Source organism: Taudactylus pleione, unplaced genomic scaffold, assembly GCF_031769625.1.
Source record: "Taudactylus pleione unplaced genomic scaffold, aTauple2 ptg000018l, whole genome shotgun sequence".
NCBI lineage: Eukaryota > Metazoa > Chordata > Amphibia > Anura > Myobatrachidae > Taudactylus > Taudactylus pleione.
The window spans coordinates 12053414-12078514 of NW_028284420.1; the positions used below are offsets into that span (position 1 = coordinate 12053414).

Consider the following 25101-nt stretch of genomic DNA (forward strand, 5'->3'; position numbering starts at 1 on the left):
TTTCTGTATGCATGGTCAGCTGCACAACACAACTTCTCTTGTTCTGCATCCAAATCCCAATAACTGTTCTTTTTAGGATAACAGTATAGTGCTACTGATTTTGTTCTGTATGTGTTAGTCAATTTTTGTTCTTTTTTTGCATGTATCAAGTCTGATTTACCTTTTGTTTTAAGTACGGTAGCATAAAAGAAGGATCTGCAGGTTCACAGCATAAAATAAAATGATTCATGTTTGATTGTAAAAATACCCAAAGGGCTAATTTACTAAGCAATGGGTTCTAAATCCTGGCGGTTTTGCAACTCGTTAATTTACTTAAGGCAGAAACCGCCACAAAACCACTGAGAAAGCACACTATAGATTGGAAATAAACAGCAGGGAAAATCAAAGCACCACCTATGTTTTAGGTAGAGATGTGTGGTTTGGTACTCCAGAAATGCGAATACACCCGAATTTCAAGATTCTGGACAGATCTAAGTGGTTCTAATCTCCTGAGGAGACCAGGATAAATCCGAGTCGCGGTTCTGATCTTCCAGCGGTTCGAAATTCGGATTTTAAATCAGAATTTTGGGTTTTGGATTGCAAAAATTATATGATTTTAGATGTTTTTAAAAACTTTTGATCATATATATATTTTTTTAAAATTCAGATCCAAAACCAAAACACTTGAGGGTGGTTTTGCAAAACCAGAACCCGAAGTTAAATCCGGATCCAAAACCAAAGCACGGGGGCAGCGCACATTTCTAGTTTTAGTCCATGAAAAGAATAGAATAGAAACACTGAATTTATCAAGCAGCAGTTTTAAAAAACATCATAAAACCAGTCTATGCTTCCTCATGCTGCCCATTTGAAAAAATAGTAAAATACTTAATCATTCAGAGGAAAGGGGGACTGATTCAGCAAGGATCGCTATTCTGTTTATACGCACGCAACGCAGTTGCTAATACTAGCAAACTAGTGATATGCAAATGTTTGCATTTGCACTATTATTGCAGCCTAACATAAGGACGCCCACTTCCCCTTACATCAGTATACTTTGGCAACATAGCGAAACAATCTGTAACATCGAGTAACATCGGACCCATATGCACAGTTAAGGCAGGTCAGGCCTCACTCAGGAATTGCTTACTTCAGAGCACGCTATGAGGCCTCAGGCTGCGTATGGTATCGCAGAGGCTAATCTAAGCACACCTCTGTAACGCCGTCCCAAAGCACTGGCACGCCTGCGTTTCCCTACCACCCCCCATTACCACCCACAAACGGCACTTCCTATCAATCACTCTGCGATGGGTCTGCGTGGTCACAGTGATCGCAGTCCCGATCGCAGTGGCCGGTTTGCGCATGCTCACTGAAATGCGTATTCATGCACAGTACGCAACAATCGGCCGATTGCTTGCGTAGAAGCAACTACAATCCTTGCTGCATCAGGCCCAGAGAGCGTTGGAGCAAAACCTCCCTTCCCCTAGTTAATGGGCTGCATCTTACTACACCACCCTAACCAGAGTTGACAAAGACAACCTCTGGAGGGGTAAGTACTGTAGCATTGCTAATTCTGTAACAGTGTTACTGATCGTGGGGACAGTTGCTTTTTGGAACAGCTGTTCCCGCAATGGGGCATTACTGATTTGCACGGGTACTTAATTATCCACCTCCGCAACACGCAGCGAGTTGTATACTTAATTATTGGGGGTCGGCCGGCACTCGATGATGAATAGGCTCCTTAGGACTTTAATTAGAGTGAGGGTTTTTTGCAATGCACGTCTTTTTTTCAATTGTAACAGGCATGTGGCTGCATGACTTGGGGACCAGGACTGATGCTGGCATAGGCGTGCAGTCGCAGGCAGTGGGGGTGCAGATGCGGACATAGCAGGGCTTGATTAAGGCTGTATGGGCCTGGGGCTAAAAATGTCCAAGGTCCTAAACTGAGAGGGGAGGGGAGGGGAGGAGCTGAGACAAGTGCTGTGTGGGCGTGGCATGAGCCAAGTGGGTGTGTACACCCCATACACGATCATCATCCTCACTATTTTGCTAAATAGATAATAATAGAAAAACTTAAAAAAATATATTTTACTATTTGCTTTATGGCCAACCAGGGCCGGATTAAGGGCAGGGCGACAGGGTCGGTCGTCCTGGGGCCCCCACACATAGGGGGCCCCCACACACTGTCCCCGACCCCTGGCCACATGCCCGGCGAAAAGGTTGATCGCGATCTACTGGAAGCTCACGGAGCTCCCACCTGTAGATCACGATCAACTTACGGTAAGTGGATCGCTTCAGAGGCCAGCGTTCCCAGTGATGCAGTGCGCGGGTGATGACATCACCCACGCACTGCAGAGGAGAGGAGCTTGCGGGTCAGATCCAGCAAACACCGGCAGCAGCAGTAGCAGTGACGGCGTGGAGCGAAGACAGGTACGTTTTTTTAACAGGGTTGTGGGCGGGTAGGGAGAGCACAACTACTGGGGGCATTGCAAGGGGCATTGGAGGAAAAGCACAACTACTGGGGGCATTTAAGAAGAGGCACAACTACTGGGGGCATTGGAGGGGGCACAAATACTGGGGGCATTGGAGGAAAGTCATAAATACTGGGGGCATTGGAGGAAAGGCACAAATACTGGGGGCATTGCAGGGGGCACAAATACTGGGGGCAGTGGAGGAAAGGCACAAATACTGGGGGCATTGCAGGGGGCACAATACTGGGGGCATTGGAGGAAAGGCACAAATACTGGGGGCATTGGAGAAGAGGCACAACTACTGGGGGCATTGCAGGGGGCACAAATACTGGGGGCATTGGAGGAAAGGCACAAATACTGGGGGCATTGAAGAAGGGGCACAACTACTGGGGGCATTTAAGAAGAGGCACAACTACTGGGGGCATTGGAGGGGGCACAAATACTGGGGCATTGGAGGGGGCACAAATATTGGGGGCATTGGAGGGGGCACAAATACTGGGGGCATTGGAGGAAAGGCACAAATACTGGGGGCATTGGAGAAGAGGCACAACTACTGGGGGCATTGCAGGGGGCACAAATACTGGGGGCATTGGAGGAAAGGCACAAATACTGGGGGCATTGCAGAAGGGGCACAACTACAGGGGGCATTGCAGAAGGGGCACAACTACAGGGGGCATTGCAGAAGAGGCACAACTACACAGGACATTCCAGAAGAGGCACAACTACACGGGGCATTCCAGAAGGGGCACAACTACACGGGGCATTCCAGAAGGGGCACATCTACAGGGGACATTGGACATCAGGCAGATAGACCGGTATGTGTATATATATATATATATATGTGTATATATATATGTATACATATATATTTATTTTTTTATATATATAACTTATTGATAGGGGCCCCACACGTTTGTTGCCCAGGGGCCACCACAGACCTTAATCCGGCCCTGTGGCCAACTGTGTGGTCAGCTAGGCAGCTTGTCATCATCTTGCTACCATGATGATGGACCCATTTTTATGTGAAGGCCTGAAGCTGTAGCTCCATCTGCCCCATTGTTAATCTGGCCCAGGGGCAAAGCGCAATAAGGGCTTTGTGTGGCCGTGTAGTCATGTTATCACAACTAAAGTGGCCTGTGAAAATTGCAAATGTAGTAATCTGGAGGTAGTCTGCCTTTCGGGTGCTATAACACGGATTGCAAAATGTTGATGATGACTGCATGTGTAAACACTTCTATATACAGCATCCAAAATTACTAAATCTGCTGCAACAGTGGTTTTAGAGTCACTTTACACTGAAGTGCATACTCGTTTTACACAAATAAAGAATGCTTCATACTCAGTTGAGGAAGATGAAGCCTGCAAATATATTTTTATTATTTGTGAATAAAAAAAGCAAATTTCCCTATTTGTGACTGCTTCACTTCGCATTGGTGATATGAGTGTACTATTTGGCAATGGTATGCAGAGTAAATAGTATACACAAATGGATTCACCAGAGGTACTAGACAGCTCAGGACTTAACCAGGAATTTTGTTTATTGTGTAGTAGTATGTTTGTACAGCTGTACTCACAGCTACACATACACAGTATCCTGAATGGAGCAGAGCTTGACCACTTGACCATTTTTGTGTCGACCATTTTCATGTTGAACTTTTTACCCCGTCGACCTTCTTACATGTGTCTGTCTATTGTCCCTGTCGGCCTTTTGTCCCTGTCTAACTATTGACTGTCTAACATCTTGATTCTATCTAGACATTGTCTATCTATAGTCCGGAACCCATAAAAATCACTGCATAACAAAGAAGTGGCCAGAGAGAGAAACCCATGTGTTGCAATTCCAGAGAGGAATCAACTGGATTTGAGTAGAGCAGAGGTTTAGTTGGAAGTTGGTGGGGGTACCCCTTTGAGTGGACACGTTGCTGCAGTGTTTTATGGTTGAAGGTTGGAGTCTGGTGCCAGCTTTGAGGGCTGGCATGCAGAGACTAGCCGTGACCAGGGATTTAGGATGTGATGAAGCCTTGAGGGTTGATTAGTCCTTGCAAGTTATGACCTGTGGCCGAGGGTTGATGCAGCCTTTGGGCTGTGGAGGCAGCCTTGAGGGCTGGTAGGACTTGGCAAGTTGCAGCCTGAGGGCCGAGGATGAGGTGCAGCCTTTGGGCTGTTGAAGCAGCCTTGAGGGCTGGTCAGTCTTGGAAAGTTGTGGCCTGAGGGCCGAGGATCAGGTGCTGCCTTTGAGCTGTTGAAGCAGCCTTGAGGGCTGGTCGGTCTTGGCCGCTTGTGGCCTGGAGGCCAAGGATAAGGTGCAGCCTTTGGGCTGAAAGTGTTTGATATGTGGTAGGTTGGCTGAGTTGCGACACTCAGGATGCTAAGATGTGACCAGTGCCACTGGGATGACACTGGCGACGGTGCGCTGGATTGCGCACTCTGGACACAGCGCTTCGATTCTACCAGTGTTGCAGGATGACACTGGCGACGGTGTGCAGGATTGCACACTCAGGATGCTGAGAAGCTGCCAGTGTCACCGGGATGACACTGGATTTCACACTTGGAACGCTGGTTCGCGGCCCGTGTCGCCAGGATGACACTGGTGATGGTGCACTGGTTTGCGCACTTAGGACGCTGCGATTCCACCAGTGTCGCCAGGATGACACTGTTCGACGGTGTGCAGGATTGCACACTCAGGATGCTGAGATGCTGCCAGTGTTGCCGGGATGATACTGGCGATAGTGCGCTGGATTGCACACTTGGAACGCAGGTTTGTGGCCCATGTCACCTGGTTGACACAAGCCACCTGATGCTGACCAGCATCCTAGGTGAAGTGCACTCCGAACCGCCCAGATAACACACACGGTAATGGCAGGGAAGCACTCTGTGCTGCCTTGATGACACAAGCAGCACACGACAGATGATATGCGGACCGTGTCACCTAGATGGAACAAACGACAGGGAGATACTCAACAGAATGGACTCTGGAACTCCACTGACAAGCAGGAGACTGGAAACTGGAAGCACGAGGAACTCTATCACTGGCATGGAGTGCAGGGCTGGCTTGGTTTTAACAGGAACAGGCCCCAAGCACAGCAAGCCTCCCTTAATGATGCAGCTGTGCTGTGCACAAACATGATAATTAATTAGCATGCACCTGACATTGCACTCAGACAGGCAGTAATTAATGCAATGCCTCAGGCAGGAGCTGCATACACTAAGATCTTCTTAACCGCAGATCCTGACATTATGTTGCTGGAGAGTAAAATGTCCAGTACACTCCATTGGTTGACCCAAATAAAATCATTTTACCTCTGATCTACATTACGTTGGGTCTAACGTTGAGTTTTGTGAAAGCATTTGATATTGAAGGCCAGTCTTTCAGTTATTCAAAAGAAAAAGTTTCCGAAGTTAAGCAAAGCTAAAAGAAGGAATATTTGTTGGCCCCCAAATAAGAAAACTGCTTATGGATTAAATATTTAACGCTAAATTGATGGAAATTGAGTTTACTGCTTGGTCCTCCTTCATGGCTGCTGTGCGTGGATTATTAGGGAACAAAACAGAGGCTACATATCCATTGTGATTGAATTATTGGACAACTACAAGAATATGGGTTGTACAGAGTTTATGTATCAAGCAGTGAAAAGTGTGGAGAAATTGCCCGTAGCAACCAATCAGCTTTGAAGCAGCGTTTATCAAGTACAGTCTATAAAATAATAGGTAGGAGCTGATTGGTTGCTATGGGCAACTTCTCCTCTGCTCCACTTTTCCACGCTTTTCAGTGCTTGATACATAAACCCCTAAGTGATGAACATGGGGCAAAGTTTTCACCAAGACATTCTGACAATAGAGCATTGCTACCAAGGATGCTGGGACCCTGAAATGATGGGGGACTATTGCTGGTTCCTTTTTAGAGAGACCAATGAGATCCTGTACAAACGGAATTAATCATCATAATATTTCCCTAAAGCAAAGTGACTTTACATTTTTATCTTTTATTAACAATTACATTACACCTAATTTGGATTGTTAAAAGTTTCTGCAGTTTTTAATAATTTATTTAGTTTTATTAGTATTTTATAAATGAATACAATGAGAATATTTCTGTTCTATAAAACTGTATTAAAATTTTCACTTACTGTATCTTACATTTTTCATTTATAGATATTACCGCTTTTTATATATTTGTGTATCTAATAAATGTGACATGACAGAGAAGAAAATCAGATTTTTCTAAATAAGCCGAAAACATCATGCAAGATACAGACATGTTTTACATTTTGCTGAGTTAAGTTATTGCTGTGTGTGTTAATAGTGATATTATTAATATATCATTAATAATATTATTTATATAGAGCTTTTTCTCCAGTATGACCTGAAGTTGCTTTACTAATACTATGAACATAACTGCATTTACCAAGTCCGTGATCCTGGAAGTAATCCAGCCACTTGTCCTGAGGGGCTGTATGGTCAGCTTTCATCCAAGTTGGGATCTCATGTGTTTCCAGCTTGGGGGTCATCTAGTTGATGCTTCCCAGCTACAGTATAGAGTATGCACCAACTGTTCCAAATTTCCAGGGTTTCAAAGATTTGTTCCTGGAAATGCCATGGCTTTTCTATATCAACCAACTGCTTAGCACAATTTATCGAATGTATTTTTTGCTAGCTTTTTCCCCCCGATTATGTAGACTATATAAATACAGATCCTTTGAAAAGAAATATCTATGAATATGATTTTAAAATCTAATTCAGTAGTCATTTTGCAATGTGAATTGTAGCACTTCTCCCTGATAGTAGCCCAGATGACACTCTTAGTTACACTGCTCATCGTGAATACATTCTGTAATGAGATGCCAGGATGCTGATATAAAATGGCCTTCCTGGTATCTCTGTACTGGCTGTAGGCACTAAATGCTGCCACTCTATGCTGATGTAGTGCATATGTTGTTTTGTAATAGGCTGCTTTCTATCAGGATATACTTTGTGTAGAATTGAAGTAAAGGCTTGAACAATGTTAGAGGAAAGAAATTGAAGCCTATAAACATGTTAGATTATTATCATACAGTATTATTTCACATCTCGTGCCATTTCAACAAGTTTAAAAGTAACATACTGGTCTTTGCTTTGCAAAATGTGTTTAATGTGGCAATTATTTGATTTTTAAACTACTTTACTTTATACTGTATGTATCACCCTCTGCCTCCTCAACCAGATCTCATGTTAACGTCTATACACTAATAGGGTATATTTATTAAAGTGCGGGTTTTTAGAAGTGGAATTGTTGCCTATAGCATCCAGTCAGATTCTATCTATTATCTTCTAGAATGTGCTAGATAAATGATAAGTAGAATCTGATTGGTTACTATGGGCAACAACTTTGCTTCTAAAAACCTCTTATATCTTTCACTTTATAAATAAAATAATTTTTTTTAGGAAACTTGAGTGAAACAGTAGTTAAGCTGGACATCCACTATACAATTTTCTGTCAGATATCTGTCCAATCTGGCTGGTTGGAATGAAAACCTGGCAATGTATGGAAGCAAATGACAATCTATCATATGGTTTTAAACACTGAAAAAAGGACAAAAATTATTGTTCAAATTGTAAAATTTGTGTGTTTTAACCAATTTGTCTGAACAACCATTTTTGGCTATTTTCCAGTGTTTGTGAGCAAATGGACGACTGTCATTTGCTCCCATACATTACCAGGTTTTCATTCCAACCAGCCGGATTGGACAGATATCTGACAGAAAATTGTATAGTGTATGCCCAGCTTTAACTAAAGGAGAGATAATTACAGTGAAAAGTCTGACACACAGGGGTAAATTTACTAAGGTGGTTGCTCTGGGCAACATCACTTCTTAAATAGAACGCCCATCTTAGTAAATTTACCCAGCAGTATGAAAATTTCACCTCCCAGTAGTTACCTGTTAAGTAGAGATGATAAACAGCAGGGCACTCACTAACAAACCTGAAGATCTGGTTATTAGAAAAATGAGATATACCTACTAGCACTGAAGGTTAAAAATGTAACTTGTTAGGAAAAATCCTGCAGACTGTGAATGGAACCCTTCAGGGTACAAGTCCTCACCAAGTGACATTTGAAAGTCTTTGGGCCTGATTCAGAGCCACTCGTAAGCGGCAGCTCGTTCACTCTGAGCGATGTTTGCCCAACTGCGCATGCGTACGGATCGTTATACGCATGCGCAAACCAGTCAGTGCGGCCGAAATTCATGTGCTCGCAAAATAGCGAATGCCTGCTAATTTGAGTGACAGAATGAGGCGTATGTGGGTGGTAACAGGGGAAGGTGCTTGAAAACGGGGAGTGGAAATCCAATCGCAGGCGTGCTTAAAGGTCAAAATGGGCGTTTTAAGGGAGTGCATAATTAATCCAGCAGCGTCATTGACCACGTCACTTGGTTTTTTTTAACTCAGAACTGCTCGCAAAATAGTGGTTGAAAAAACCAACCACAAGAATAGCGAGCAGTTCATACGCTGGTCGATGTACTCGATTAATCTAATAAATAGCGGACATGACGTATGGTGCGAGCGGCCAGGGGGCGTATTTTTTCAAATTTACGTTCGCATGTTTTGCTCGCTCGTTCAGACTTAGAGGCGTGAACAGACCGCAAAGTGCGAACGGTTCATTTGAATAGCCACCCCTTTTTAGAAAACGAACGACCGCAAATAGCGAGCGGCTCTGAATGAGGGCCTTTATTTTCTGTATTGTTACCTTAAAGGGAACAAAGCCAACCTACCCATTCTATTTCCCGCAGGAGAACCACACCAATGCCACCCTGGAGACAAATAGGTTTGACAGGGGTATCAAACTCGTGGCCATCCAGCTGCCGTGGGACTACATATCCCAGCATGCCCTGCCACAGTTTTAGCATGCCCTAATAGCAAAACTGTGGCAGTGCATGTTGGGATGTGTAGTTCCACTGCAGCTGGATGGTCACGAGTTTGACACCACTGACCTAGAATGAGGGAACTCCAATTATAGCTCTGATCTTACATACCTTACAATATTTAATCCATAACAATGTATTCAGTTATTTACTTGTCTTTAAGCAGAATCTAGAAATCATGCAACATTCCATTGTGATTTTCTGTCACTGAAATCAGATTGCATTGAATTACACTTTAATTACTATAGCAGTTCTAGGAAAACACAAATAGATTTTGTTACTGAATAACTATCAACACTAATGTTGAAAAGAGCCTTTTCTTTAAATCTGTGAATACACAGGCTAAACCTCTTTAGGGTCAACAGTAACATCTACAGCCTGTAAAAAAAGTGAGACAGATTCAAAAAGTAGAACACTATAACTTAATAATAAATACACTAATATGAATTTTTCTCTAATTAAATACATTTTTAAATCATGTAGATTCCCGCGTTTCCTGATTGCTAATTTATGATAAATCACTGATACAATCTAACAGTCTCTCTTACTAAAAGCAAAAAAAAAAACAATGTCAGCTTAAGCACTGCTCTGTCATTACACCACAGAGCTTTAGTTGGGACTCTGCCAAAGCTAGTAAGCTCCGGAGCTCAGTGATAGTGGTTACTGTTTTGACAGTACAGTTTAGGATAGGTGTATAAAACATGCCACCTAGAGTGCTGTTATTTTTTCTTTATAAGTGCTGGGATCTCTAGCCACAAATATTTACTGACAACTAAAATGGACGTGTACTGCTACATCTGAGAGGCGTGTCATAAAATTGATTTACATGTATATGAGCTCCAAAGCAGTAAGTAAGATCTATTTGTGGATGAAAACACACTGATACTTTTCAGAAAATGCATGTAGCCCTAGGGATCATTGTGCCTTATAACCAATGCAGAGGAAATTATACTAATGATCCCAGTTGAAAGTATAGATCTCTGTTTTTGTCCCCAAATATAACAGCTTTATCTTGGGGATAAGATGCAGTCAGGGAGATTGCTAGACTCTTCAGGGAGACTGCTACTATTTCAGGGAGTCTCCCTGACAATCAGGGAGAGTTGGCAAGTATGGGTTATAGAGTGCTGTGTACCATTTTCCTTTGTGGGCAGAGTGTTTGCATAGACCGCCCCACCACTGCGTGATGATTTTTGTTATTGCAGAGTTAGGGTCAGGGCCATGATGACACAAATTTGGAGTGGAGGTCCACAATGTAGTCAAGAATTAAATAATATTTCATTTTGTTTTAATAAGAAAAATATTTAGCTTTATAACACTTTAAACCGATTTTATAAAACTTTCACAGCTTGATGTTTCTAACCAAAACAACCTTCGTTTTTACAGGTTGAGATGAAAAATTTAATTTTACTGGTGTGTACAGTATGTGACAAATGTTTTTTGAAAAAACTGTTAAGGGTGTTTATATTAACAATTTTGCATTGTGTATTTGTTAACGTATGTTGAAACCTGAATGCTGCAAACATGTACAAACTAGTTTCTACTGTACCTTCTTCTGTTCTTGCAACTTTACTTTTCCTTGACATACAGTTCTTCATAATTAGGCAAAACCAGTTATTTTGCAATGTCACGCTCTAACTGGTCTCAGCTAAACAAGGTCCTCAGGTTTAGCAAATTCATCATGTCCACGGTAACACATACTGTAGACTGAATATTTACATCCAACAACGTATATCATATCATCCATCTAACTCTTGTAGTGGCTGGAGTGGTGCAGCAGTGCCTGCACAACCACAATGCAGTCGCTTGAGAAGTGGTCACATGCCCCACCCACAATTGGGAGAGTTGGGGGGGGGGGTATATACATTTACTAAATCTTGCAAAGAGACATGTACAAGTCAATACATGTAAGTCATAAAGATAACATGAAAAAAAAAATGAATGATAAGAATGATCAGGGACCATGTCTAGAATTTCCTCCGAAGATGCTAAAACGAATCTGTAATATAGACGACACATAGATGAACATATTAATTATATGTGCTTCATTCACTATGAAGCCACACTCCTGGTGACATCAGCGATTTTTTTTAGTGTCCCTCTTCTACTTTAAATGTGCCCCCAATTTCTATGTTTCAGATGATGTGCTCAAGATTAAAAAAGAAAAAGATGCTTACCAAGGCAACCACACCATACACCTAGAGATCTATGACCGGCAAGGGATGATCTCTCATCAGAACCTCACAGTGTATGTATGTGACTGTCTAGGTGGTGAGGCCTGTGTCGAAAAAATGATGGGTCCGCCATCTCTAAGTGGAGGTGCTATTGCTCTACTACTACTGGCTCCTATATTTTTTCTTTGTGAGTATTTCATTAATTCTCTAAACTATGAATATTTACATCAACAGAAATGTGTAGCATTGTATAACTTATTCAGTGTACATGTGTGTTCCAACGTGTTTGATGCATGTTTGAGCATCAGACGGCTTTCCAGCTGTTGGGAAACTACAGCAGAGCATAATGGCACTTGTGATTCAACAGCATGTTGCCTTACTTTCTTTTGTACCAAAACAACACACTTTTTTAAGTTTTATTTTTAGTGCTTTTTGTCTCCTTCTGATCCTTTGTTGGTACAGGAGACCGATTCAACAGGCATTCTGTGAGGAACGGTGACAAATGGCAATAAGATGAGTAGTCTAGATAGATTGGAGAGAGAGCTTTATGAGTACAAACCATACATCCTGTGAGATGCTACTATGAGCCTTTCCAACACCCATCATTAATGTATATATCTGGCATATATGACTCAAGGATTTGCCTTTATTACATTAGACTGAAATTCTAGAAAGTCGTATATCCATGTGGTACCCCTGAACCTGGGAGTACCTCATGTTGTGTACCCTTATATATGTGTTGCTGGACATTTGAATGTATTCATTGGTGACAGTGGACAATGTAGCCAGCTTCAGGAGCTGGTGTGCAGCTGGAGAGACTGGACCTCCAATGCAATAGAGAAACAGTGCCCCATGACCAGAGGGGCTTGTACTGACAATTGGGCGGCAGTTGTTGTGTGCAGTTGGTAGGTGAGCTATGAAGGGGAAGCTGCGCTGCGGAGGGCCGCTGATGGAGCTGCTGGAGAGTGCAGGGAGCTCAGTGAGCTGAGTGCTGGCAGCCATTAGAGGCTCCTGACCCGCCTCCCTTAGTGAGGAAAAGCAGCTGGAGGTGTTCCTGGGTGGAGCCACAGTTTGATGACAGTGACTGGAGGCTGTACCGGACCCTGCAGGCACAGAAAGGAGTCGTGGTTATCGCGGGGGGTAAGAGGCTTGACCACATACACTCTTCTACAACGACCCGCTAACAGTGGCCCGCTGCTAGCTGGCAGCTACAGCCCTATGTATAGTGCCCAGCAATAACCTCCCCAGACACCAGTGCAGAAAAGGAGTTATAATTAATAAGTGTCTACAGCCTGAAACTTTATTAGCCGCATAAGCCGCACAGAGCCTTAGACTTGGTCCTTGGGACTTGTGGGCAGGAGAGTCCCCGTAAGGAGCTGCAGGAGTTGCATATAATAAATCCCATCCGAGCAGCTCTGTGTGCAGTAGGAGAGGCAGAGCCATCTAATGCTGGGCATACACTGCCAGATAAAATGTCTGTCCGCGGCATACACTGTGAGAGAAATCTCACAGTGTATAGCCCGACATCCGCGCTCCGCCCCCGGGGGAAGGAGACATTTCCCTGTTCCTTCCGTAGGAAGGAACACAGGAAATGTCTGTCTGTCGGCTGCGCTGGGCATACACTGCCCGATGCGGCCAACAGTTTACCGGGTAATTTCGCATTGGACGGGCATGCTGGACAATCCAGCATGCCCGACCGAGCAATATTTAACCCTCGGTCGCCCCCCCACGCTACAATTATCGCGGCGATCCGCCGGATCGTCCCGATAATTGTAGCGTGTATGGCCAGCATAACAAACTGTCACAGTAGTCCGTTTGAAGCAACAAGGTTGCAGCACTATTGACATTAACATTGTTGCAGAGTCTGTCAGCCATTATTAAAAAGAGAGACAATTGCATTTAGGAGCAACACAGATTTATATTAACCCACAGTGGAGCTATTTCTGCTTAAACAGGATAAAGTCAGAACTTCCAGCTAATAACCCGGGCAATGCAGTGTACACTCAGGAATATTTAATACAGTATTAATTCATGAACTAATAGCTTCTGGCCAGTAAAGCTTAGGGAAAATAATCCACAAACTGAGAGACTAATTTAAGGACTGTTAGTTATTGTCTTACTGTTTAGTTACAGCGTTTAAGTTAATCTGTGGTAGGGAAAGTATTGCATGCATTAACCTCTTAAAACCATCAGCAGGAGAGGAATCCCTACCGATTGCGAGGGAGCTGTGTTACTGAATAATAAAACCTGAATTGTTGTTTTTCTCGTGTGAACTGTAACTGTATCTGTTATTGTAATTTAACTTGTAACTTTTACTACGAAAGTATAATCTTGTTCACCGTTATCTATTGACATTGCATGATCTTATCTTATTTACTTGTCTGTCTCACGTTAGCCCTTACCTCTCTGTTTAAAAACCAAGAACCTATCCTCGATATTACCTGAGACTTCTTCGTGGTACCATGTTTTACCAGGGTGTCACATCCAGACGACCAACTTGCTTATATTTTAAGTGTGCTATTTTGTGTACTGTATGTGTACTTTTTTGATATGCTATTGGAAATGACTGGTGGCAAAAAAAAAAAATTCTATTAAATTGTTTCTTGTTTGTTTAAAACTATAAACATACCAAACTTTGTCCATTGCCTTATCTTAATCCATCCACCAGAGGGCACTGTTGCTTCTCTCAGTGTCTCTTGAGAGATTTCTATTTTGTAATTTTTCGCATTGACATTGCAACCCCCAACCTTCACTTGTCTCAGCTAAAGGCAAATTTGACCAGTCTGACTTTTCCTTGTACAGTGCCTCCTACTGCTGCGCTTCCTCCAAGCACTCACATAGATGTATTTATTTCATTGATACAGTACTTTGTTTCCTGCTGTGCAAGATACAAACCAAGAAAGTCATGGTCCCCATGGAAACCGAGCCTCTCAATTCAATCATTGCATATAATGAAGAAGGGGGTAACAAGGATTGTGAGGTATGAAGTTTGGTGCCCACTGAACTGCAAATATATAGTACCTGGAAATGAATTCTTAGTATTGTAATTTCTTATTTATATGGCATTACAAGGGTACCACAGTGCCGGACAGGATAGTAGAACATACAGCACAGTTATATTATAAAGTAGTGATCAAATTGGGCAGTAATTAACAAGTTTAAAACTTTACACATAAACATAATTAATACTCACAAGTTATATAATTGCCTATATAGAACACAAAAAGAGAGAGAGCACTGCTAGCAAGAACTTACTTTCCAGAGAATGCTTTATTTACTGTTGTTATAACTACTGTAGAGATGTGCGCTGAACCCTGTGTTTTGGATCTGGATTCATCTTTGTGTTTTAGTTTTGATTTTGGTTTTGCAAAACCACCCTCAAGTGTTTTGGTTTTGGATATGGGTTTTCAGATAAAATCATGTAATTTTTTGCAATCCAAAACACTAAATTCGGATTTAAAATCCGAATTCTGAACTGCAGAAATATCAAAACCGTAGCTAGAATTGGTCTGGGTCTCCTGAGAAGATCAGAACTGCAACTTGGATCTGTCCAAATTCACAAAATTCGGTTGATTCGGATTTCTGGAGAATCGAAAAATGCACATATCTAAGTAGAACACTATGGAGCATATTTATCATTAAAGCTCTGATTCTGGCAATAAGTACAAAATTTTAAAATTGCAAATTAGCAATTTGACCCAAAAATATTGGTGTGTCATGTAAACAATGCTCTACTGCCCAAGCTATATTGGCCTTGAGTGGAAAGGGTTAACTGTGCTTGTTCTTATGCATGCATTTATTAATGCTTTCTGTTCCACTCTAAAAAAAAAAATCTGTATAATAAAAGGTTTAATTTATTCAAATTTTATATATATATATATATATATATATATATATATATACTGTATAGATATATATATATATATATTAATGAATTAAAAAATGAATGCTTTATTCTGTGATTAAAGCATTTATGTAAGCATTTTAATATGTGATCGGAATCCTGAAAGGTTGGTGACAAAAATGGTACCAAGAGCATACAATGCTGCGATACTTGTTAATAGACTTTCTCATGCAATGGAGAATCTTATCAGCAGTAATAAATCTCTGATGTATTGGGGGAAACTGAATTACCTAAATCAGGCAAGTGCTTCTCACCTTGAGTGACCATAACTAGAGTTGCCTCAGTTGTGGATCACTGATCAAAGTACAGGGAGTTCTGGGAATAGAATATCAATTCACTTCAGAAAGGCTGACCCTGGAATTGGTCTATGGGCCTGATTCAGCAGTGGGCGCAATGGCAATTACGGACACAGACCGAGCGATTGTTTGCCATAGCTCATGCGTATAAACCACACTGCGCGTGTGCAGTGAACACATTGTGATTACGGGCGCACAGAGGAATCTATTGCAAAGTAAGTAACAGGCTGCCAGCGTTTGGGGGTGGTGACGGGGGGTGATTGGAAAAGTGCAGGCGTGTCTGTCTGTTTGAACTCCGTTTCATGGCTGTGCATAAATTAGCCACTGTGATTGCATACGCAGCATGAGAGGTAACTGTGTGTGAGGAAACTTGCAGTGTTTGCGGCTGGTCAGACTTGTTGTATTGCTGTGTGAATGGCAGAGTTGCTTCGATGGTACCGATGTTTATACAGAAGAGTATAAACCCAACATATCTTGCTGCCTGGTGTTTCTATTGCACAGCCTTTAAAATTGCTAGGTAATCTAACTATAGAGTATTTCATATAGTTTTAAAATCTGTACCAAGGCAGGAAATTACTCTGTATCTGTGTTTGTGGATTGTCCTCTCACCATTTGTTTATTTGCTTCATGACCCTTTGCTGTTTGAGGAGGGTGTTAGGGGAGGGGTAGAATCAGTGTGGACACCTGGTTTCAGCCATACTTATTACTTATATCTAAGGCTGCTAAAGCCAAAGCTGCGTTTGCAAGAGTGCTTAGATTTGAATTGCTTAATTTAAAGTGTAACTAGAATTTTTAAATTGAAGCCGGAGTTATTCAGGAGTTAAACAGGAGGAGAACAGAAGGAGAAATTAACAAATCAACTATTCCTGCTATTAAGGACTGTTTTAATGTACCACCACACTTCCAACATGCTTATGGATTGTGCCTGTACCTCAGGCTTGCCTACCCTCCCGATTTGGTTGGGAGCCTCCCGAATATCGGGTGCCGCTCCCGACCCCCCGGAAAGGCAGGCAAGCCTCCCGGCTGCCGCCTACCCCCCCAGACTACTAGTAAAAACCCCCGCTGCCAGGGGGACCGATGACGTGATTCGCGTCATCGTGGCTCCACCCCCTGCTTTACAATGCCTTTTTTCCGGCATTGTGAAGAGGGGGCGGGGCCATGATGACGCGATCGGGTGGTCACGCCCCCGCCCCGCCCCGCCCCCAAAATGGCATCATAGCCCGGCCATGCCCCCCACAGAATGCAGGCATTCAGCTCCCTCCTGGAAGGAGGGAGCTGAATGTCGGCAAATATGCTGTACCTGGATCCCCAATGCTGCTCACATCCCTCCTGACCTCCTCATGCAATCTGCTTATCCACTCCAACTATGCCATACCGAATGATGCAGCAAGATGACCCCTCTAATGGACCTTGGTTGTGGCCCCCAAATCTTGAGGCCTGGTGCAATTTTGATCAACTCACTGTCTTTTCCTCTTAAGTTTAAACTAACCTTTCCATAAATGTTAAATTACTGTCACCCTTGTATCCAGGCAATCTGTGTCACCCCTGTCTGTCTTCCCCCTCCCCTTAGAATGTAAGCTCTCACGAGCAGGGCCCTCTTCCCTCATGTGCTTCTCCTTCACTTAATTATACTTTAATATACAACAGTACCCCACCCTTGGTTGCAGACACCATGCTGCTTATCTAAGTGTTATGCAGCAATGTACTAATCATGTATCTGTCCTGCATTGTTTGTACTGTTAATAACTGTTTTCTTGTGTGCTCATTTGTTTATGTACATTGTAAGGCGCTGCGGAACCCTTGTGGCACCATATAAATAAAGAATAATAATAATAATAATAATAATAATAATAATAATAATAATAATAAAATAAAGAGTGACAATCGACGGATATGAGATGGCAGCAGTGGGCGTCTTTATGCTGGCTGAGCGTTGGCTGGAACTACCACATTTTCGCAGCTGCGTTGTGTGTGAAATCGCAGCAGCGATCGCATTAGTGTTCACTGCTGAATCAGACCCTATCACTACACATACAATTTGTATCTTTTGGTTCAAATCTCTGTTTCTTCCCTGCAGAATGTTTTTGGTGTAACATTTGAATATACTAGGATTGAAAGTGACTGGGTGATTTAAATGTTTCACACACTCTCTATATATTTCTTTAGGCATCAGCCATTTTGAGTGGAGTTGGAAACATGGCTGACGTTGCAGGCAAAAACCAGGTAACATGAGATGCTTGCATTATGTTTTCTTTCTCTGAGATTTTTTTTTTGCACCTTACTCCATGTAAGACGTGGTGGGTCAGTACCTGTTATCTAAAGCTGAGAGCTTAATCTGTGTATATTGTCTACATATGAAATCTGTGTAGAGAACACAGGCCCTCATTCAGAGGCTCTGAATGTGGGTGGCCGCTTGCCTTTTGAAGTGCGGCCTCCTGGTCGCTAGATAAGCTGTGGGTTACCACCCACAGCTTTAGCGACCGACCAGGTTGATGGTCGCGATGGTCAAGACCATCACAACCATCGCGGCTTACGATGAAACCTTGAGGTTGGATCTCGGCAACCGCAAGCCCCAGGGAGCTTCCTGTTCTGATCGAGCATGAAGCTCCCCACTGACATCACTGCTGATGTCAGTCCGGCTGCCCACAAAACGGCATGTGTTCCTTAAGGAACGCCTCCGTTTGTGAAACCACCCTCTCCCATCCTACTAAACGGGGCGAGCTGTCGATCAACATCGACAGCCGCCCCATTGGTAGCGAGCCCCGTTGGTAGCAAGAATTTCTCTCTTGCTCCGGGGGCTTGCGCACGTGCAGTGCGGCCGCTGCGCGTGCGCAGGGCCTAAACAATTACCCGCTTGCGAGTGGGTCTGAATGAGGTCCACAGTGAATATATTTATAAAAACTATTCTACAGTAAAAGTGACTATATAGGAAAGGAGGTTTTCACGATCGTTGATCTATTACAGTTTAGCTAATGAAAGCACAATTTTTGATTGGCTGATAGGCAACACCAACTCTTCTACAGTTACCTAGAGAATAATTTGCATGTACTGTAAGTTCAGATACACAATATAACGAAATGAAGTAAACCTATACAATCAGCAGTGTCTACACACAAATCAATCCTAACACCTGACCTGAGAGTTGATTAAGCTAACTATTCTTTTATTGGCTATAACATGAGTGGATGAATTTTATGATAGATGGTCCTTTGTCTGTTGGGTTAAGCCACACAAATCACTGTGGCATGTTGCTGAGGTTGATTGATGATTGCACCTTCCAACATGCCCAATAATAAGCCTATCAATTTTAATAGGATTGTTATCTTTCATTGTGGCTGTTTTAGTGCTACATGTGGCATTAGAACCTGAACACAAAGGATGCATTTAAGTGTAAATAGAAAATGTATAACATTCCCTTACAGTATCTGCTGAGATTTTGGGATCACCGATATGGGTGCAGAAAAAATGTTTGACACTATAATTTATTGCACCAATGTGTGTATTATTTACCTCTGTTTTGCAGTGGAACACTTCATTCTATATTGCAGTGGTGCATAATTAAGCACCGCTGTCATTTATGACCAAACAATAATCTTGTGATATCTTGTGGAAACATGGCCCCCCTGCAATGTTTTAGCCATACTTGGTAACTTTATTATATCCCTCTCCGTGAGAAGCCCATAGAGGGGATGAAGGTGGGCAGCAATGGGGGCGGGGTCATGTCATTAGGCCTCGCTGCCTCATGGTAATATGCAGTGAATCCCACATATATTTTAATAGGGGCGGAGCCAAATTCTGTGATTCTCATAGAATCACGTTATTAGGCCCCGGGCCCCTACTCGAGGACCATCGATTCCCGGGAAAATTCTGCCCACTTCACTAGGTGCCTACCATTCCAGGGGTGCGAGAGGTACCCGAAAAATCGTGAGCCTCTCGCAGGTTCTGGGAGAGTAGGCACGTATGATTTTAATCCTTGCTGTTAACGTAACGACCGTGCATAAGGCTTCTATCCAATCACAGGGTTTCTTACAGCATACAATAGATAAATGCACTTTCCTTCATACTGAGCATGCGTGAACTGAAAAAGTCATGCATGCCCAGTAAATACTTTCCAGACTGTGGTTGTACTACTATATTCAGATAATAGTAGAAATGTAAATAATATCCATTTTATTATTTTTTTAGATTTATTAAATTATATATTTTAAAAAAACTCACATTAGTCCTGGTTTCAGTGACGCTTACATATTTAATTATGTTTTTAAACTGTGGAAGAAACTTAGAGGACCTAAATGAAATACATGCAACCATGGAGAGAACATACACACTACATACAATGTTGTGCCATGGTTGTATTTCCATAGCTTTAAGCTTACAATTGTGCCAGTGTGCTTCCCTAAAATAGCACATAAACTGCACTTGTACCTGTACTGCAGTTAATGGACCACAGATACCGCTCACACCACTCAAAATTAGGCTTGATTCACTACACTATGGTGACAATTCAGCTGGGTGCAGGTCTTTAGAGTTTAGAGCCAAGTATTTTAAGCACCTCCCTACTTTACCCTGCTTAGCGAGCAGGATTTCAGGGAGGAGGAGGAGGAGGCGTGATCTATTAACTCATTTTTGTATATAAAGATGCTTATTACCATTAGACTACCTCCTGCAATAATGCACTTTCACACATCATATACAGCAAAAACTAAGCGAGTTATTCCAAGACCACCAACACCTTTATTGACTTCTTACTGACCCTTTATTTATTCAGCCCTTCTCTTCTTCGTTTGAAATTTATTTCACTTCCTTCATAAAAGATAAAATAAATTACCATCCATATGCAAAAATGCAATAGTACCTATGGGAGATGTAGAATGTCCGACTGACCATAGCTGCCAGTGTCAGTGCAACTCCATCTTCAGACTCTCGACACACCCTCGACTATCAGCCACATCCCCAGACTGACAGCCACATCCCCAGTTACCACCCAGAAACGCCCATTGAAATTGCTTGGATCTCCATGCAATTTTGATCTGCGTTTCTGTGCGGTAACCATTGCAGCACATGCGCAGTGCGACCCAGGCGCTTGCACAGAGGGAAGACATTGGACATTTGCACCCCATGGTTTCCCTACGTCCATCTCTGAATCACCCCCCATGTGTCTACAAACCCCATTGTACAATATAGATATGGTCTAAGTTGAAAGGTTGCATCTTAAATTTTTGCTCATTAATGGCACTGCAGACTTTCTCTTTCTTTCCAATGACTCTGTTTACCAACATTTGTGATGACTTCCAATTTTTTTAATTGTTATCTGTGTTTCAAAGTTAAAAGTACTGGTAAGAGTTCTGAGAAATCCAATCAGACTACCTCTATAGGTCCATTGTAATAAATGAGCTAAAAAAATTCCTGTAAAGTGCGAAGTCATTTATTTAAAAATTCATACAGAACATTCCAGCAGCAGATATACAGTACAAATGTGTTAATACTAATTAGTGCTTTATTTTAACCATAAGGTAGCAATAAAGCAATAATTAACAATAGCACAGAAATTCTGACCAATTTTTCTTCATTTCAACAGGAGGAAATTGATGCTGGATTTCACAGGTCCAGTGCCAAAATGTATTCGGTGAGTTGGTTTAAGTACAAAGTATTTGCATGTTTTTGGAAGTGAGAGAAAGTGCTATGTAATACACTGCCTTGACAGTTTCACAATTTGTAATGAAAACCACAAATCAGCAAACTTGTAAAATATTTGCAGGTCTGTAGTAAAGGCAGCAGGAATAAATTTACATACTTATAAGTAAAAGCTGACTAATTAGAAAGAAAAACTGTTAGCATTTTTTATTTTAAGCAGATCAGCAAGCTCAACTTTTTAGCTGTGTACCCCAGAGACATAAAGCAGGATAAAGGGGGACTTTTGTTTAGCTACTTGTAATGCAAACAGAAATAAATGGAGTGTGTTACTACCATTTAAATGGTTTAGGAATCGTCATATAATTGCAGGATGCCCTAGAAAATGTTTGCATTTCAATTATGGCAGTTAACTCTGTTTTGAGATTTCTTTGCCCAAAACAAATAAAAAAAAATAAAAAATTTTTTTTGTGCCTTCGTCACACTTTCATAATTTGTATGTGTTGTTGAATGTACAAAAGAACAGATATACTAGTCCAAACCCAAAAGTGGGAGTTGTGCCTTTGGAAAAAAAGCCCAGTAGTTCTGTTTGTGTTGAGCTATCCAAGCAGTCAGTTCTCCCTATAGCATAATCTCTTCATTCACATTTTATTGCTAATCTTCAACTTAATGAAAATATTTGAGTACTATAGTGTTAGGTTTACCATATTGCCCCTTTAAATCGGGACACTCATGAAGTTCAGTTACTGGCTGACTTCAAGTCTGCATTTCATTTGGTTTCAATCAGCCACAGAACCTGTGTAATTCATGAATGTCCCGGTTTAATGGAGTAGTATTTTTAGCCTATATAATGTACATATAAGGTGAGAAGCTTATAATATTTCTCAAGCACGCCAGTGAGTATTATCCTATTTATATACAAAGTGCCACTACACCTCACAGGCAAATATATATATTAAGAAATGTTACTAATAAAGGTATCTCACATCTATGCTTTAAAACTTGTAAACAACACCTTAAAACACAGGTTCTCAAAATGGGCCCTCAGGACCCCAAACAATGCATGTTTTCCAGGTCTCCTCACAGAATCACAAGTGAAATAATTAGCTCCACCTGTGGATATTTTAAAATATGTCAGTGAGTAATGAATACACTTGTGCACCTGCTAGGTGACATGGAAAACGTGACCTGTGAGGGGTCCTGAGACCGAGTTTGAGAATCTTTGCCTTAAATGATAACATAAACATAAAAATACAGTGTATGAATTTACCACTGGTGTGATCTACTCAAAAAAACAAAAAACCCAGAATACCTTCTTTTTTGCTGTGTTCCATGTCTATTGCTCATATCTCCAAATAATTATTAACATTCCACCATAAAGTGATTCTTATTTTAGCAACACTAATGTGTAAAACCAGTTAATGAACATTTTTTTAATTCTATAAATAAAGGTGAAGATTTCTTTATACATAGAACTTTGTGCAATCCCCACTGTGAGTGCACTTACACTAAAAGGCTATAGATAATGTATACAAAATGCCTTTCGTCTCTCAAACTGTTTCTGCCCACAAAAGATCTCAGTGGAAAAAAACTCCTCTGATCTCACATAGACAAGAGAAAAATAATCTGACATATTATCGCTTAAACAAATTATCTAAAATAGTAGAATTGCACTCACATAATTAAAACAAAGCAGTTATGATAAAATCCCTGCTGAGGTGCCTACAAGACACAAGTGAATTACATGCAGACAAGAGACCTGGATAGGAAATTCTTCTCTTCAAAATTCCATCCAGTGCTATCCCACCAACGCATTTCAATGTTCTGGTCTTTCTCAAGTCAGTAGGGAATTGAAACAAAGTCTTATTTTTTATACTCTGTTTCAAAGACTGCTTTTTCCATTTTTTTATAGTCTGTTTTAAAGACTGCTTTACTACTTTGTTTATTGAAATGCATAGTAAGTGCCCAATTATTATGAAATATGATGTGAAGAAAAACATTATTTATTCTCTTTGTGTTACAGGCACCAGCTGTAGTTTTGCATAATAAGGCAAGAGTAAGTCGCTCCAATAGCATGCAGGTAGGTATCCCTGGGTGTGGTAAAGGTGGGTAGAATCACTTTCTTTTCTAGTGTCAGTATTCATCAATAGTTCAAATGATCTTTTATATTGATAGGTCAATTCAGGAAAGAACCTCATAGGAAACGGTGCTGGAGCAGGGACGTTTGATCGAGCAAACAGAAGACGACATTCTGTAAGTAAAAGCCAAACATGAGCACATAGTAGGTTTACTTTGGCAGGGTTGTGGTGCCTGCTTGCCTGTACTCTAAGCTCATAATATGGCTATATTATGGGTATAGATGAGAGTAGAAACTAGACTTGACTAGCTTACCAGTTGGTGCTGCAGAATTGCACGGTCATCAGGCTGCCCGGATTCATCATCTTACATATATTGTACTTCTGTATGGTTGTAGGATTATCCAAAATAAAAAGTTTTATTACAGGATACATGTATTTCTTTTATACGGTTGGGTTGAAATTAGGTATGGACATCATATATCAATACAGATGTGTCCTCATACACTGTGGCTCAAGTCACACCAAACAAGTATCTTTGCCGTATGTAGAACTTGTGAGGGATACTCAACCTGTGTTGTTTTTATGCAGGTGAACTACTGGACCTAGCAAACCTGCTGGGGCAGGATGGCACTTGTTGAATCACAGGTGCCAGCATGTCCACCTGCAAAAAAACAAACAAAAATAATTGACAAAATGCACAATATTTTATTAAATAAAGACTTCCCCAGACACCCTTGTTTACCCCTTTATTGCACTCTGAATCCAAGGGGAAAGTTACTCTTCGTACCTGTTGGCATTTCACAAGGTTTTTAAAAAAAAAACAAAAAAAACCCATCAGCAACTTGTTTCTTTCAGAACCTCACTGCAACTGAGAGGTCACTCAGGAACACTCTTTATAGGAAGGAATGAGGCCACAATGGTTGGTCAGAGCGTGGGAGCTGCCAACATACTGACCAATCAACACCTTTCCATTCATTCCTATGGAGAGTGTCCGCAAGGAGTTCAACCATTAGTCAGAAATGGTCGTACACAGCTTTAGAAATTGTTGTACATGGCTTTGTTAATTGTCAAAGGCCCCCATACATCCCTATGGAGAGTGTCCACAAGTTCTCCATCGCCCAGAAATTGTTGCACATGTGGTACAATCCACTGTATATTGTATCAGATGATAAATAAATATAAATTATTATCATTAATAATAGTAATAATAGACATAATTAAAAAAACATGGGGTACCTCCTTAAGGCTCAGTCAAGACTACAGTAGTATATTTATGTAAATTGTCGCACAACATTGGAGAAGGAAGCAAAAAATCAGCGTACAGTATTCAAGCATAATGTAATTTCACTACATTGACGACTTTTTGACGCATGCGCCATGCAGTATAGGAAAGGCAACATCTAGTGGTCAGAAAGTAGTATTATATCCTCCCACATCTCAGTACGTTATACAGGGCTGTCTTAACAGCTTTGTAGTCCCTGGGCAAAGCAATGCAATGGGGCCCCCTACCCACCGATTCACGGGAATAATAATCTAAATGGCCAATAAAATTAAACCTTTCGATTTTTGGGTACTTTCAACAAAATCAAATGTTTAAACTAGGGATGTGCAGGCTCGGTTCTACTCGGTTCTGTTCGGTTCTTTTTACCGGATCTTATTGGGTTTCAGCTGTCACGAG

At 41.6% G+C, this 25101-nt stretch overlaps 1 protein-coding gene across 1 annotated transcript in view; it reads left to right on the top strand.

Moving 5' to 3' along the window:
- The window catches only part of LOC148540674 (cadherin-like protein 26), a 134842-nt gene that overhangs the window by 96904 nt on the left and 12837 nt on the right, over window positions 1-25101 (top strand). Inside the window, exons 12-17 of the mRNA XM_088442598.1 lie at window positions 11480-11701; window positions 14379-14494; window positions 17881-17937; window positions 21293-21340; window positions 23369-23425; window positions 23521-23598. Coding sequence (XP_088298724.1) covers window positions 11480-11701; window positions 14379-14494; window positions 17881-17937; window positions 21293-21340; window positions 23369-23425; window positions 23521-23598 — 578 coding nt within the window. The remainder of the gene's footprint in view (window positions 1-11479; window positions 11702-14378; window positions 14495-17880; window positions 17938-21292; window positions 21341-23368; window positions 23426-23520; window positions 23599-25101) is intronic.